This window comes from Octodon degus, unplaced genomic scaffold (genome assembly GCF_000260255.1).
Source record: "Octodon degus isolate 3935 unplaced genomic scaffold, OctDeg1.0 scaffold00056, whole genome shotgun sequence".
Taxonomy (NCBI): domain Eukaryota; kingdom Metazoa; phylum Chordata; class Mammalia; order Rodentia; family Octodontidae; genus Octodon; species Octodon degus.
Genome location: NW_004524632.1, coordinates 5677433 through 5689883, shown reverse-complemented (window position 1 = coordinate 5689883; position 12451 = coordinate 5677433). Strand labels below are relative to the sequence as shown.

Below are 12451 nucleotides of genomic sequence, written 5' to 3'. Positions count from 1 at the left end.
GCAAGCTTACGCAGCTGCAGGGAACAGAGGAACAGAGGTTCAATTCCTGGCACCATATGCCCTGCCAGTCCCACCCTCAATGCTGCTTTTGTCCCGCTAAGCCAGGAGGAAGGTGAGCATTATGCCAGCCCTCCAACCCACTCCTTAGGGTAATGAGCTCCCGGCAACCGTAACTGTCAGGTGGCCATGCCCGCTGTCCCTGGCCTCTGGACCCACAGGTTGGCAGCTGGGACCTGGCGTCCCCCAACCCATTGCTGGAGGAGGAGACTGTGGGCTTCCATTTCTGGAGAAGCGCGTGGCCCGTTTGGCCCACAGGTGGCTGGAACCTGACATCCTTTGTAGTGCCCCGCGGGGGGCTGCTTAATCGCCAGGGCTATCTTCCTGGAGGACACAGTATACTTTAGGGAGCAAGAGGCAGAAGGGGTGGATTTCCCAAACACACAAGGGCAGCACAGACAGCCAGGACTCTGCCAGCTGAGGGCCCATCACCAGGACTTTAGGAATGAATTTCGTCTCTGGGGAGAGGACCCCAACCCCGAGAGGCCCCTGACCACCCTGAGCTCAGAGCCAGCTTACTGGGTACAGACTACGTGGGGGCAGCACCCAGCAGGCTTGGTGGCACATACCTGTGACCACAGTGTGCTGGGAGGCTGTGGCAGGAGGATCTCAAGTTTGAGCCCAGCCTGGGCAATTTAGTGCCTTAGAGGGCCCCTGCCTCAAAGGAAAATGCAATATAAAAAAAGGGCTCGGGGCAAGGACCCTGGGTTCAATATAATATATTATAAAATATAATAAATATAAAAACAAATAAATATAAAAACAAACAAAAAGGAGCTGAATCTATCCTGGCCTGCACCACAGGACACAGCCACATGCCACTAGGGAAAAAAGGCCAGGGCCTCAGACAGGTCCAGGCCTGGGTGGGAGCCAGCAGGAGGGGACATTCACAGAATTTATTAGGTTTCAGAGAGGGGTATAGGGGAACTGCAGGAGAGAGGCAGGGGAGGGGATAGAAGGGTCAGGGCTAGGAGGGCAAGGGGAAGACTTCTGGAAGGGCAAGAGTTGGCTATGGAGGACCCTGGAGCTGTCCCTGAGATAAGACTTAGCCAGGTGGCAGTGGGGAGCCACTGAAGGTTAGAGACCAAGAGACACTTCTGTCCCAATAGGGACAAAGGAGACAAGGCCAAAGGCCTTATGGAAGACCCTGCTTCCTAGCTGCTGGCGCTGCAAGCACAGCAGGGGCCTGTCCTGCGCCAGGAACAAACGCGTCCCCTGTCCTTTCCCTGCTTGCTGCTGCCGCTCACCAGGCACTCGGTCCTGTCATGCTCCAAAGTCTGGTTACTCCAGTCCCTCACTTCATTCTCAGCTGAGTTTAGAGCGGCGCAGAGATGTGAACTTCAGTCTAGAATCTCGCAGCGCGGTGCAGCAAGCCGGCCTGTCGGACACGACACAATACCGCCCCTGCCGGCGGAGTCGGGCGCTCAGTCCCTTGGAAGAGATCCCAGCCCAGCTCCGCGAGCTCTTACAGGGATTCGCGTGCCCCGCAGGGCGGGGAAGGGCGGGGAAGCGCGGGCCACGCTAGTGGAACAGAACCCAGGCGGGCTCTTCCCTTGGCTTGGGCGGGGCCTGCACGACCACCCCAGGGGGCGCCCCCTTGCAGCCGCAGCTCCCCGAGCTGGGGGGGGGGGCTTTCAGGGCTTGCGTGGCGCTGGTCCTGACTCAGTCCGGCGTATTCCTTGGGGCTCCAGCCGCGGTCCCCGAAACGAACGCGCGAGCCAGTTGGTCCCCACCCCACCCCCACGCTGGGCCCGGGAGGACACACACAATCAGCTTGTTCTTTCGCCTGTGTGCTGGGGAGAAAGGCAGGCATGGAAGAAGTTTGACCCTGAGGTCTGGGGAAATCCCAGATGGAATGTGGCATGGAATCCAGGGGGACAAGGGAGGCGCCTGGGTCCCCGCCCCCGCGGCCCTCCCTCCTTCCCCACACAAGGGCCGCCCCCTCGCTGCCCAGCCTGGGGGCCCCTGAGCACACCAGGGCCAGACCTTAACTGCTAAGCGCGCCAGGGCATCACCCACCTTCTCAGAGGAACACCGAGGGCGGTTTGGGGGCGCAGGGGGTTAAGAGTTTGAGACTGCACTTTGTCCTCTGGAAAGCTGTGAGGGCCCTGGAGAGTCGCTGGGGACAAATGTCTAGTCTGTGACATTTTGGAGGTGTAGGTAGGCTGCAGTCTTCACGAATAAATATATAGGACTCTCAACATTGAGTTTCAGATAAACAATGGATAATTTTCTTTCAGAATAAGTATACCGGGGCCAGGAAGAGGTCAGTAGAATAAGCGCTTGCCTGGCAAGTGCAGGGTCCTGAGTTCAATCCCCCGTACCACAAAAAAAAAAAAAAAAAAAAAAAAAAGTATACCCCATGTGATAACCTAAAATTTATTTGTTGTTTATAAGAAATTCAGGGCCGGGGAGATGGCTCCGTGGAATAAGCGCTTCCCAGCAAGCGCAAGGGCCTGAGTTCAATCCCTGGTTTCCACCAAAAAGAAAAAAGAAATTCAAATTTAATTAGGTGTGGCCAGGAGTGGTGGTGCATGCCTGTAATCCCAACACTTGGGAGGCTGAGGCAGGAGGATGGCTGGGAGTTCAAGATCAGCCTGGGCTACAAAGTGAGCTCAAGGCCAGCCTGAACTGCATGCATAGTAAGACCCTGTCTCAAAAAGACAAATAAATAAATAAGAGGGGTGTGTGTGTGTGTGTGTGTGTGTGTGTGTGTTTCACTGGGGATAAAATTCAGGACCACCCATAGCCCTTTTCACTTTTTACTTTGAGTCCTAGTCTTGTTATGTTGCTACACTGCCCAGACTGGGCTCAAACTAGAGATTCTCCTGCCTCAGCCTCCCAGCCTCCCATCCTCCCCCCAAAGGCTTCTCAGCTCTTCTTTCAGCCTGGGTGGGGTCTACAGGGGGGTGTAAGTATATGCCAGGCCATGGGACTGCAGCAGGTGGCCCCAGAAACCCAGATACATGGGCAGCATTGACAGAAGTTTCCAGCAGTCTGTAGACTGGGGGCCCAAGGCCGGGGGACTCTGGGGTCTGATGAAACTGCAGGGAAGGAGGCCAGGGCCCAACACCCCCAGCCCGTAATTGCTCTTGGCTCCGGAGAGGGAAACTTCTGTTTTTAAGGGCCAAAAGGGGCCCAGAGATGAGAAACAGTCTAAGAGAGGGACACGTGCTAGGGAGAGACCAGTTACTGGGGGAGACCAGGCTGGGCGTAGGACCAACAGGGAAATAGCCGCCGGTAGAAAACACACAGCAGAAGCTGACACTGACAGAGGGTACTGCAGGGGAAAACTGGGACACCCACAAGTCGGGAGAGTACTCCGGAGGCTGAGGCAGGAGGATCTCCTGAGACAGGAGACCCTGTCTCAACTCCTAACCTACCAGAAAGAAGATGCTCAGGGGCCAGCCAAATAGCTCAGCGGATTAAAGCACCTGCAGTGCAAGAACTGGGGTTGGATCCCCGGCCTGCAGTACCGGCCCCGCCCCCAGGGCGTGCTGAGAGAGCAATTGAGACTGGGCAGGGTGCAGAGGGCTGTAATCCCAGCCCTTGGGAGGCTGTAAACAGGCGGATCACTGCCTGGAGTCCCATCTAGTAGTGAGACCCTGAACACCCTGTAGGCCCTTCCCTAAAAAATGAAAAAAAAAAAAAAAAAAAAAAGAAAAGAAAAGAAAAAAGAAAGAAAGTAAGTAGATGCTCAAAGTAGATGCTCAGGGAGACAGGAGGCAGAAGACTGGACGAAAGGAGAGATGAGGATCAGTCCATACAACAGACGAGGTGACTGCAACAGAGGAGAAGCACAGAAGGAATCTCTCTTTGGGAGCAAAGGCTGGATGAATCTCCGCCACTCCTAAGAGCTGGCCTCCTGGCCCTCCCCCGCGCGGGCTTCAGGGCTCCCGAAGTCCCTCCAGGGTCTCGGGCGATGCTGCCCCCTGGCGGCGCGTCCCCGTGACTCGGGGAAGCCTCCATGCCCGGGCCTTTGCGTCCCTGAGGGACCCAAAAGGAAAGGTCCCGGGGTTCAGGAGAAGGCTGGAGGACGCGAATCTCAAGTCAGTCCGAAACCTGCCGTGCTGCCCATGGTCCTGGAGTGACACTTCTCCCCCTACCCCCACTCCACACACCCCACCCCTGCCCAGCCCAGCTTTTACCTCGTGTCCCTCACCCTAGAGTGAAAATGTGGAGGGGCTCCCAGCAGCCTGGCACTTGTGTCTGCGCCCCTCTCCCACTCCCAGCCAGGCACAACACCCCAGTCTGCAGCCCGAAGGCAATCAACTGGGGCATGGGCAGCAAGAGGCTGCTCAGCAATCTTGAGCAGACCCTACATTTTTTTTGTACCGGATATTGAACTTAGGATCTCACCCTTACCAGGCAGGCGCGGCACTGCTGAGCTACATCTTTGGCTCAGACTCCATGCATTTTAGGGAAGGGTCTACAGAGTGTTCAGGGTCTCACTACTAGATGGGACTTGTAGTGATCCGCCTGTTTACAGCCTCCCACGAGCTGGGATTACTGGCGCCCGCCACCACGCCCAGATTTAATTGCTGTGTCAGTGTGCCCCTGGGGCGGGGCCAGCATGGCAGGTCCGGGATTGAACCCCTGGTCCCTGCTCCTGCCCTAATTTGTCCGGCCCTATTTTTTTTTTTTTTTTTTTTTTAAACACGTAGTCACTCTATGCAGTTCAGGCTGCCCTTCAACTCACTATGTAACTGAGGCTGGCCTCGACCTCGCATTGATCCACATGCTTCTGTCTGCCCCCAATGCTGGGATGATGGGTGAGCGTCACCACGCCCCGCCATTCACGGTTTTAGAACAGCAATCCAGGGCCGGCCAGATAGCTCAGCAGATTAAAGCACCTGTTTAGGTAGATGCTGGGGCTGGGTGTTCCATCCAGGGCCTGCTGTGCCGGCCCCGCCCCCAGGGCGCGCTAAAACAGCGATTGAGACTAGGCGTGGTGTCGCATGCCTGTAATCCCATCATTTGGGAGGTTGAAAAACAGGAGGATCACTATGAGTTCGATCTGCGCAGTGAGACCCTGTAGAACCTGTCCTAAATACATAATAAGTAAATAATCAAGCCTACCTCCCAATTCCTGAAACTCTACACAGCGCCTCTCCCTGCTCCACCCCTAACCTGATCTTCCCCCTCTCCTCCCCTCCTTTCCTCTTCCCCCACCCCTTCCCCGCCCCTGCCGCACCCAGGTGCCCCAGGCCCGCCTCCTCCCAGGCCCGGCCATAGGTGCAGAGAAGTGGGCGGGGTCATGGCACAGTCTCTTCTCTGCCCTTCCTCACCCGAGCTCAGTGCGCCGCCGGGGTCAGGATGTCCGACGGCAGGGTCCCGGGCCTCGGGCCCACCCTGCTGCTCACACTGCTGTGCGGCCTTCTCTGGACCAGCGCTTGGGAGGTAAGGCTGCTGTGCTTGGGGCTCTGCATGGAGACGCAGGGCCCCGCTGTGAGCCGCTCCCCGCCGTCCCTTGTCGGTTTCCTTCTGACCACGCGCAGGTTGGAAACTTCCTTTCTCTTTCTGCGGTGGGAGGCCCTGGGCGGCCTCACCTTGGAGGGTGGAGTAGGGAACCTTGGAGGGTAGAGTCTGACCGGCCGCGACAGCCCATCGATTCCCAGGCCTGCCTGTGGGGACTTTGACCTGCTTGGCTTGCTTTCCAGCTTCCTCTGGTTGACGATGATCCTCCCTGGCTGGGTGTCCTTAGGGTGGTCCCAGCCCTGTCTGGGACGGGTTCTCTGCTTTTGCCCTGCAGGAGGGGAGGCCCAGGGCCTCTTCCCAGTCGGGCCGCATTCCAGCCTGCGGTGATCCCCTGACCTCTGCCTGACCTTGCAGTGTGACCCAGCAGAGATGGGTGGCCCTGGGCTAGGTCGAAGGTGCTGACTCCTGGGCGGGTTCCTCGCACTGATGGTCCCCAAGAGATGGGAGTGCTGCAGGTCAGCCTGCACGCTGGCACATAAAACCGGAACGCGTGCTGCAGCTTCGTGCAGCTGGAGACTCCGAGGGCGGTGCTGCGCTGCACCCCACGCTGGGCGTGCCTACCTCAGCCAGAGCCCACCTGCCTCCAGAACAGGGCCGGGTTCCCACCACACCCTGGACCTTCCGCTGGTTGATTTGGCCCAACACCTCCGAGGAGCCAGGGGGCGGACGCTGTCCACGCCCATCCTGAGCGAGGAAACCGCGGACCTCAACTTCCACCCCACCCCATGGCTTCCAAAAACTCAGGCTCTGAACAACCCCAGCAGGACCATCCCCATTTAAAATAGGGCGAGATAAAGGGGAGAAGACGCTCCCCCAAGCTGGAAGTGGGGGTTTATGAGACCTGTTAATTGTCCTTTACTTCTCAATTGAGCTCTTGGGGAAGGGTGCCCCGCACCGCCCCAGGGCCACTTCGGTTTGTGTGGGACTGTGGGGCCGCCCCTGTGCAGTGTGATTGGGAGGCCCGCACCCTCCAGGCCGCGCGGACTTTGGGGGTCCTTCTTCCTGCTGCTGTTCCTGTCCCCCTTAAAAGGCCAGGCTTGTAAAGAGCTGCTGAGCCTGAGCATGGTAAAGAGTCAAGCCACTACCTCTGGTCACAGACACTCTTATCTTTACTGGTGTGATTAGAAAATGAAATGCTACTTTAATTATTTTAAGGAAAAGATAAAGACAAGGGTTTTAGAGGGAGGATACCGGAGATTAAATCCAGGGTCTTCATCTCCAGCTCTTTGCATTTTGAGATTAGAGTCACTAAATTGCTCAGGGTGGTTTTGAGTTTTTGATCCTCCTTCCTCAGCCTCCCCTAGTGCTAGAACTGTAAGTGTCCTCCGGCACAATGGCCTACCTTCCTATTCTTGAGCTCTGGTTGTTTGACTCAAGTGGCTAGGGGAGGGAAAACCCTGTCGTATCCTATGTCCCTGTACCTTTGTCGCTCCCAGACCCTCAGCCTAGGGGGGACAAGATGAAATCAGGTGATCATATTTGTTCATTCATCCTGCAAATATCTGGACTGTTGGGTTTCCAACAGTGATCAAAACAGAAAGCTCCCAGCTCGTGTGAAGTTTACATTCTACCAGGGAGACACTTAATGAGATCAACAACATAGGATGCTGGACGTTGGTACTGAGCAGTTGAACTGCCAGGGAAGGGGAACTTGGCTGTGGTGTCATCAGTGTGGTTGGGGAGGAAGGTGCCTAACAGCCTTGAGACACCTGGGAGTGGGGGAAGGCAGGGGCCACAAACCCCGTTGTGCAGTTCTGGCTGGGTGCCCTGAAAGCCCTGCAGAGCTGGTACAGAGGAGGAGGAAGGGAGGCTGAGGCAGGAGGGTGGAATGTTCAAGCCAGGCTGGGCAACATCTGGAGACCCAGTCTCCAAGCGCTGAGCATGTAGTTCAGTGGAGAGCGCTCTCAGGCATGTGTGAGACCCCGGACTCATCCACAGGGAAAGTTGCCTATCCTTGCACTACAGCAGTCTTGGGTAAGAACTTGGATGGTGGCCGGGAGCTGCCAGCCTAGGGGATGGGAATATGCTGGGGGCAGGGGTAAGAGGAAGGAGAGCCTGCTGGCCAGGCGCAGCAGGACTCCAGTTGTGGACTTGGGCTACACCTGGATGGGTTCCAGGGGAGATACCACCTTCAGTTCATGAGTCCTGACCTCTGCCTTTTCTTCCGTAGACTTCATCCAAGGCCAAGTGTCGCTTTTTGTAAGTCCGGGACTGGCTGTGACTGGGGTGGTAGGCAGGCCGGGGTCAAGGTCCAGCCCCCCCATCCTCCTCACCCCCTACCGCAGCACTGACTGAGATACATCCCTCCCTCCACCTTCCCTCCTGTCCTGGCCACGAGGGGCTTTGCTCCCTGGGACAGGTCACTCGTGTAACCCTGACCTCCTTCCTGTAGGATCAGGCCACCTCTCCTGAGGGTCCCCAAGAGGACAGTGGGCCAACAGTGCTGGTGTATAAATAAGTTCCCAGCAGCTGAGCACATTGAGAAGCGGCTGGGGCAGCGTGTCTATGGTGTTGGCACTGGGTGCCCAGACACCTGTCGCCTGCCCACCCTGAGCTCTGTGGGCACCACGGGGGCTCGCTCCTCCCACACTTAGCTCCCAGCTTCTGGCGCTACCTGTCTTTCTCTGTCCTTTTCAGTCAATTGAGCGAGCGAAGTCAGAGCCATTGCAGCCCTCAAGCCCCACCTGCCCAGGGTGCTGGGAGGGGCGCTGGTTGGTACTGCACAGTGCCAGCCAGTCCAGGGCAGGGGATCTCCCTGCCCACCTACTCTAGTGCCAGCACCCTTTTCCCACTCCTCCCCAGAACCTGCCCTAAAGGATACGAGTGCTGTGAAGAGGGATGCTGCCCCAAGTCTTTCTTCATGAGCCCCCTGAGGTGAGCCCAGGGCCAGCCGCTGCAGGCATGGGCCTCGGCAAGGATGGGGGTCATTCCTTTGTGGGCTGGTGGCCTGGCCAGTTAGGAGTGATGGCCAGTGTCCCTGCCACAGGAACTTCCTCATCTGCCTCTTTGTCATTGTGCCCATCCTGTGCTGCTGCGGTATGGCTAAGCACTTCTGCATGAAGCGCTACCACAGAGCGCTACAGCAGGGCCAAGAGGGGGCTCACCCGCAGCCCCCAAGCCCAGCCGCCACTGCCTCCCCAGAAGAGATCCAGGCAGCCATCTTCGGGCCCCCTCCCCCCTACAGTGAGGTGAGTCTGCTCGTGCCAGGCCCTGCCACAAGTCCCGTGTCATCCTCCCCTGGACAGCCACACTGGCAGCCGTGGAGCCAGGTCCTGGGAAGACCAAGTGTCCTCTTCCCCTGCAGGTGTTTCCGAAGCCCACCCTGTCCCCACCTCCCATGGAGCCCCCACCTCCCTACAGCCTCAGGCCTGAGGACCACACCAGCATGCAGGGTGGCATCGACAACCTGGCCTCTGACCTGGCACTTCACCGGTGACCCTCGGAGCAAGCCAGGGACAACTGGGACTCCCGTATGGCTCCCTGACACCTAGCCACAACTTTCCCTTGGATTTAACTTATTGCTTTTCCTACCCCTGTTCCTCCCAACCCTCCCCCTTGTCCTGGGGCCAGGATAGAGCTAGAGCACTGTCTTCATTCTTCCTCCAAGTTGAAGGCTGCTGGCAGCAAGGTCCGGCTGCTGGACGTACCTGCAGTGTATGGGCTACTCAGTGGCGGAGAGGGCAGCCGGCCTGTTGCTGAGGGTATACAGGCCATGACTGGACATCTCGCTCTGGGGCAGTACAAAGGCTTTCTGTACCCATGGAGGACCGATGGGGTGGCTGTGAGCCACCTTCCAACTCTACCTAGATAGAGAAGACCCTGTTGTAACCCCAAACACAAGTGCTCACTAAATTTTCACCAACTGTTGCTGAGTCTACTGTGGCTAAGTGGGAGGTGAGGGGTAACCTTAGGCACCACTGGTGTGTGTAGGGTGTCACTGCGCCAGTCTCACCCCTGGTGACCACTGTGAGCAGGTTGACCCCAGCCCGTGGGCACAGTCCAGGGTGGTCAGGCTTTGGTCTCCAGTTCCTTGAGCCCTCTGGGTGCTGACCAGTTAGAAATGGGTTGGAGGGTGGTCTTGGGACATGAAGCTCAGGTAACACATGACCGTCACACTAGGGCAAAGCACCTGATGCCTACAGCTGAAAGGAGGAAAGGTTTATTTCACAGCTTTTGTGGGCTCAGCTCGTGGCATGCCATGACAAAGCAGAGATAGCTGAAGGGGCTTGGGCCTAGTGGGGGGCCCTGTCCTCCTCATGGCCATCAGGTAGCAAAGAGAGAGAAGGGAGGATCCGGAAATGGAATGCTGTACTCCCTTCCTGGTCACACTGCAGTGACCTGATCCTGTGCCCTGGGCCCACCTCCTCATAGCCAGGGTGCTATGAGCCCATTAGTGGCCTGGGTTTAGCCCCACCATCCAGTCACTTTCCGAATAAACAAGATCATGAGAGGCATTTAGGCCCCTACCCCGGCCTGGCTTGGGGGCTCTGTGCTCAGCCCACCTGCAGGAGTTAGCCATTCAGGGGAAGGAGACTGTCCAGGAAAGAAGAGGCTTCCTGGGGCACAGATCCTGGAGCCTGTACTCGGGGCCAGCCTAGGCCACAATGAGGAAGAGTCCAGTGCCTGTGTCTCAGATCCCCATGGGCCAGGCAGCTCTGCTCTGACCTTTGCCTTCCATGGCACTCCATGCCCACCCAGTGCCAGCCTCCTTCCCAGGCATGGACACAGTACCAGCCCTCAAGCCAAGAGGACTGAGGTGAAAGTGGCCCTGGTGAATGCCTCCCTCATTGCCCTGGACACAAGACCCAAGCAGGCAGGCAGCAGGGCCAGGGCTGGGGAGCTGTCCGGAGGCATCCCCATAGATGTCAGGGACAGGGCAGCCTGGACGGGGTGCCTGGTGCAGACAACGCCGGAAGGGGCAGGAGGAGGCTGAGCCATGAGTGGAAGTGGACACCACTTCTCGTAGTGTCCAGGCGGCTCACAGGAGCAGAAGGTACGTGTGGGGTTGTGGTAGCTTGGCTGGCAGTCCCCCACTGACAGGGACCTCCTGTGATGGCTTTGGGCCTGATGTGGAAGGTGGCACGGGAGGAGTGATTATTTTTTATTTTTAGGGACTGGTCTAGAGGGTGTTCAGGGTCTCACTACTAGATTGGACTTGCAGTGATCCACCTGTTCACAACCTCCCAAGCACTGGGATTACTGGTAGGCGCCACCACGCTCAGTCTCAACTGCTGTCTCAGTGTGCCCAGGGGGTGTGTTTGTTTCCTATCCCTTTTTCCTTCCCTTGTTCTCCTTTGAATATTTTCTTCCCATTTCCTGATATCTGCTATGCATATAGGTCTTTATTTACACTTTGTTTCTCTCATCAGAGAAACACCTGAAATTCGCAGGAGTGTCCAGTTTCACTGAAGAGTAAGTCTCAAGGTGCATCCATTTAGCTAGAAATGTCTCAAGCTTATCCTTCGCGTTAGAGTGGCACTCCGCTGTGCAAACAGAACAACATAGCCCCATCTTCTTTGTCCATCCCTTGGTTGATGGAGAAACCAGGGCCTAGATTTAGCTAGCACAAGCTGCTGCTATACACAGTGTGTATGTCACTATGATACAGTGCTGTTAATTCTTCCAGGAAGATGCTGTTTCAGCAGGGAAAAGCACTCAAAGCCCAAGGACAAAGAAGTGATGGGTAGGGGCCGGGAGATAGCTCAGTAGAATAAGCACTTGCCAAGGGCCTCAGTTTAATCCCTGGTTCCTCCATTAAAAAAAAAAAAAAGTGATGGGTCCGGCCCATGTGGACAGTGACTGATTCACCATGGCGTCTCCACAAGGCAGCAGTGAGCCCGGAACAACTACCGCCTCTTCTTGCCAGCACTCCCTTCATCCAGCGAGCCAAGATGATCTACCTCCAGGACGATCTCCAATGAGCGCTCACAACGTCATCACCTCACTTCCCAGGGTCCCGCCCCCTTTAGGAACCTATAAATACAGCTGCCCTCCACTGGTTGGGCCCCGAGAGTTCCCGTGTCTTCCCCAGCAGGCCTCCCGTGTCCGCAATAAAAGTCTCTTTTACCTTTCCTGTCTTTTTGCTTTGCCGCTGCCATCGCCGCTGGATGAATTCTTATCAGAAAGCCAGTGACTGCCGGGCGTGTAGCTCGGCGGCACAACGCTCACCTAACGACAGGTCACGAGTTCGAATTCCAGTGCCCACAAATAAAAAAAGGCCAGTGACTGACATTCTGATGCTGCGTCAGGAGAACAAAACGTCAGCTGCGGTTTGGACTTTACTCCTAGGTGATACACTTTCTAGGTTTCCATAGCAACCACGTATCTTTCTATTTCATGTCAGGAATTTTGCAATACATGAGGTTTGCATTTCCTAGACAGAGCTGAGCATCTGCTAGTCATGGGACGTTGTGGTTTAACATTTATCTTCCTAATTTGTTTTGTTTGTTCTTATCGAGCTACATGGGAGGGGGTAAGGAAGTAAATTAGCTACAGTTTAAGTGCACGTAAGTGAATTTTATTATCATCATCACTATTATTATTATTTATGTATTTGGTTCAGGGTCTCACTGTGCAGCCTGCACTCAGTGATCATTCCGTTTTCAGCCTCCCGGTGCTGGGATTATAGGTGTGCGCCTCCACACCGGCCTACTGTTCATGAATTAATATTTAGGTGTTGGATTCATTTTTATTTTAGCTTAGTATTTGGTGAAAGATGTGGGTCTAGTGGAAAGCCAGTTTTTCCAGCACTATTTATTTATTTGCGGAACCAGGGACTGAACTCAGGTCCTCGCTCTTGCCAGGGAAGCTCTTAGGCCACTGAGCCATCTCCCCGGCCCCGCCAGCACCATTTATTAAAGAGGCTACTTCTCTTCCAATGAAGGTGTTTGGCTTCTTTGTCAAAGGTCATGTGGCT

General features: G+C 56.1%; 1 protein-coding gene across 2 annotated transcripts; it reads left to right on the top strand.

Annotated features, from left to right (window-relative positions):
• Window positions 1-5351: 5351 nt before the first annotated feature.
• On the top strand, window positions 5352-11601 carry Tmem92 (transmembrane protein 92). Of its 2 annotated transcripts, none has more exons than XM_023717891.1 (6): window positions 5352-5457; window positions 7706-7734; window positions 8338-8409; window positions 8522-8723; window positions 8840-8979; window positions 11162-11601. In XM_023717891.1, the coding sequence occupies exons 1-5, from the start codon at window positions 5374-5376 to the stop codon at window positions 8969-8971; spliced, it is 519 nt and encodes a 172-aa protein (XP_023573659.1). In that variant the 5' UTR covers window positions 5352-5373; the 3' UTR covers window positions 8972-8979; window positions 11162-11601. The 2 variants fall into 2 exon arrangements, with proteins under 2 accessions (XP_023573659.1, XP_023573658.1); XM_023717890.1 differs by having other exon boundaries at window positions 8840-9005.
• The last annotated feature ends 850 nt before the right edge of the window (window positions 11602-12451 follow it).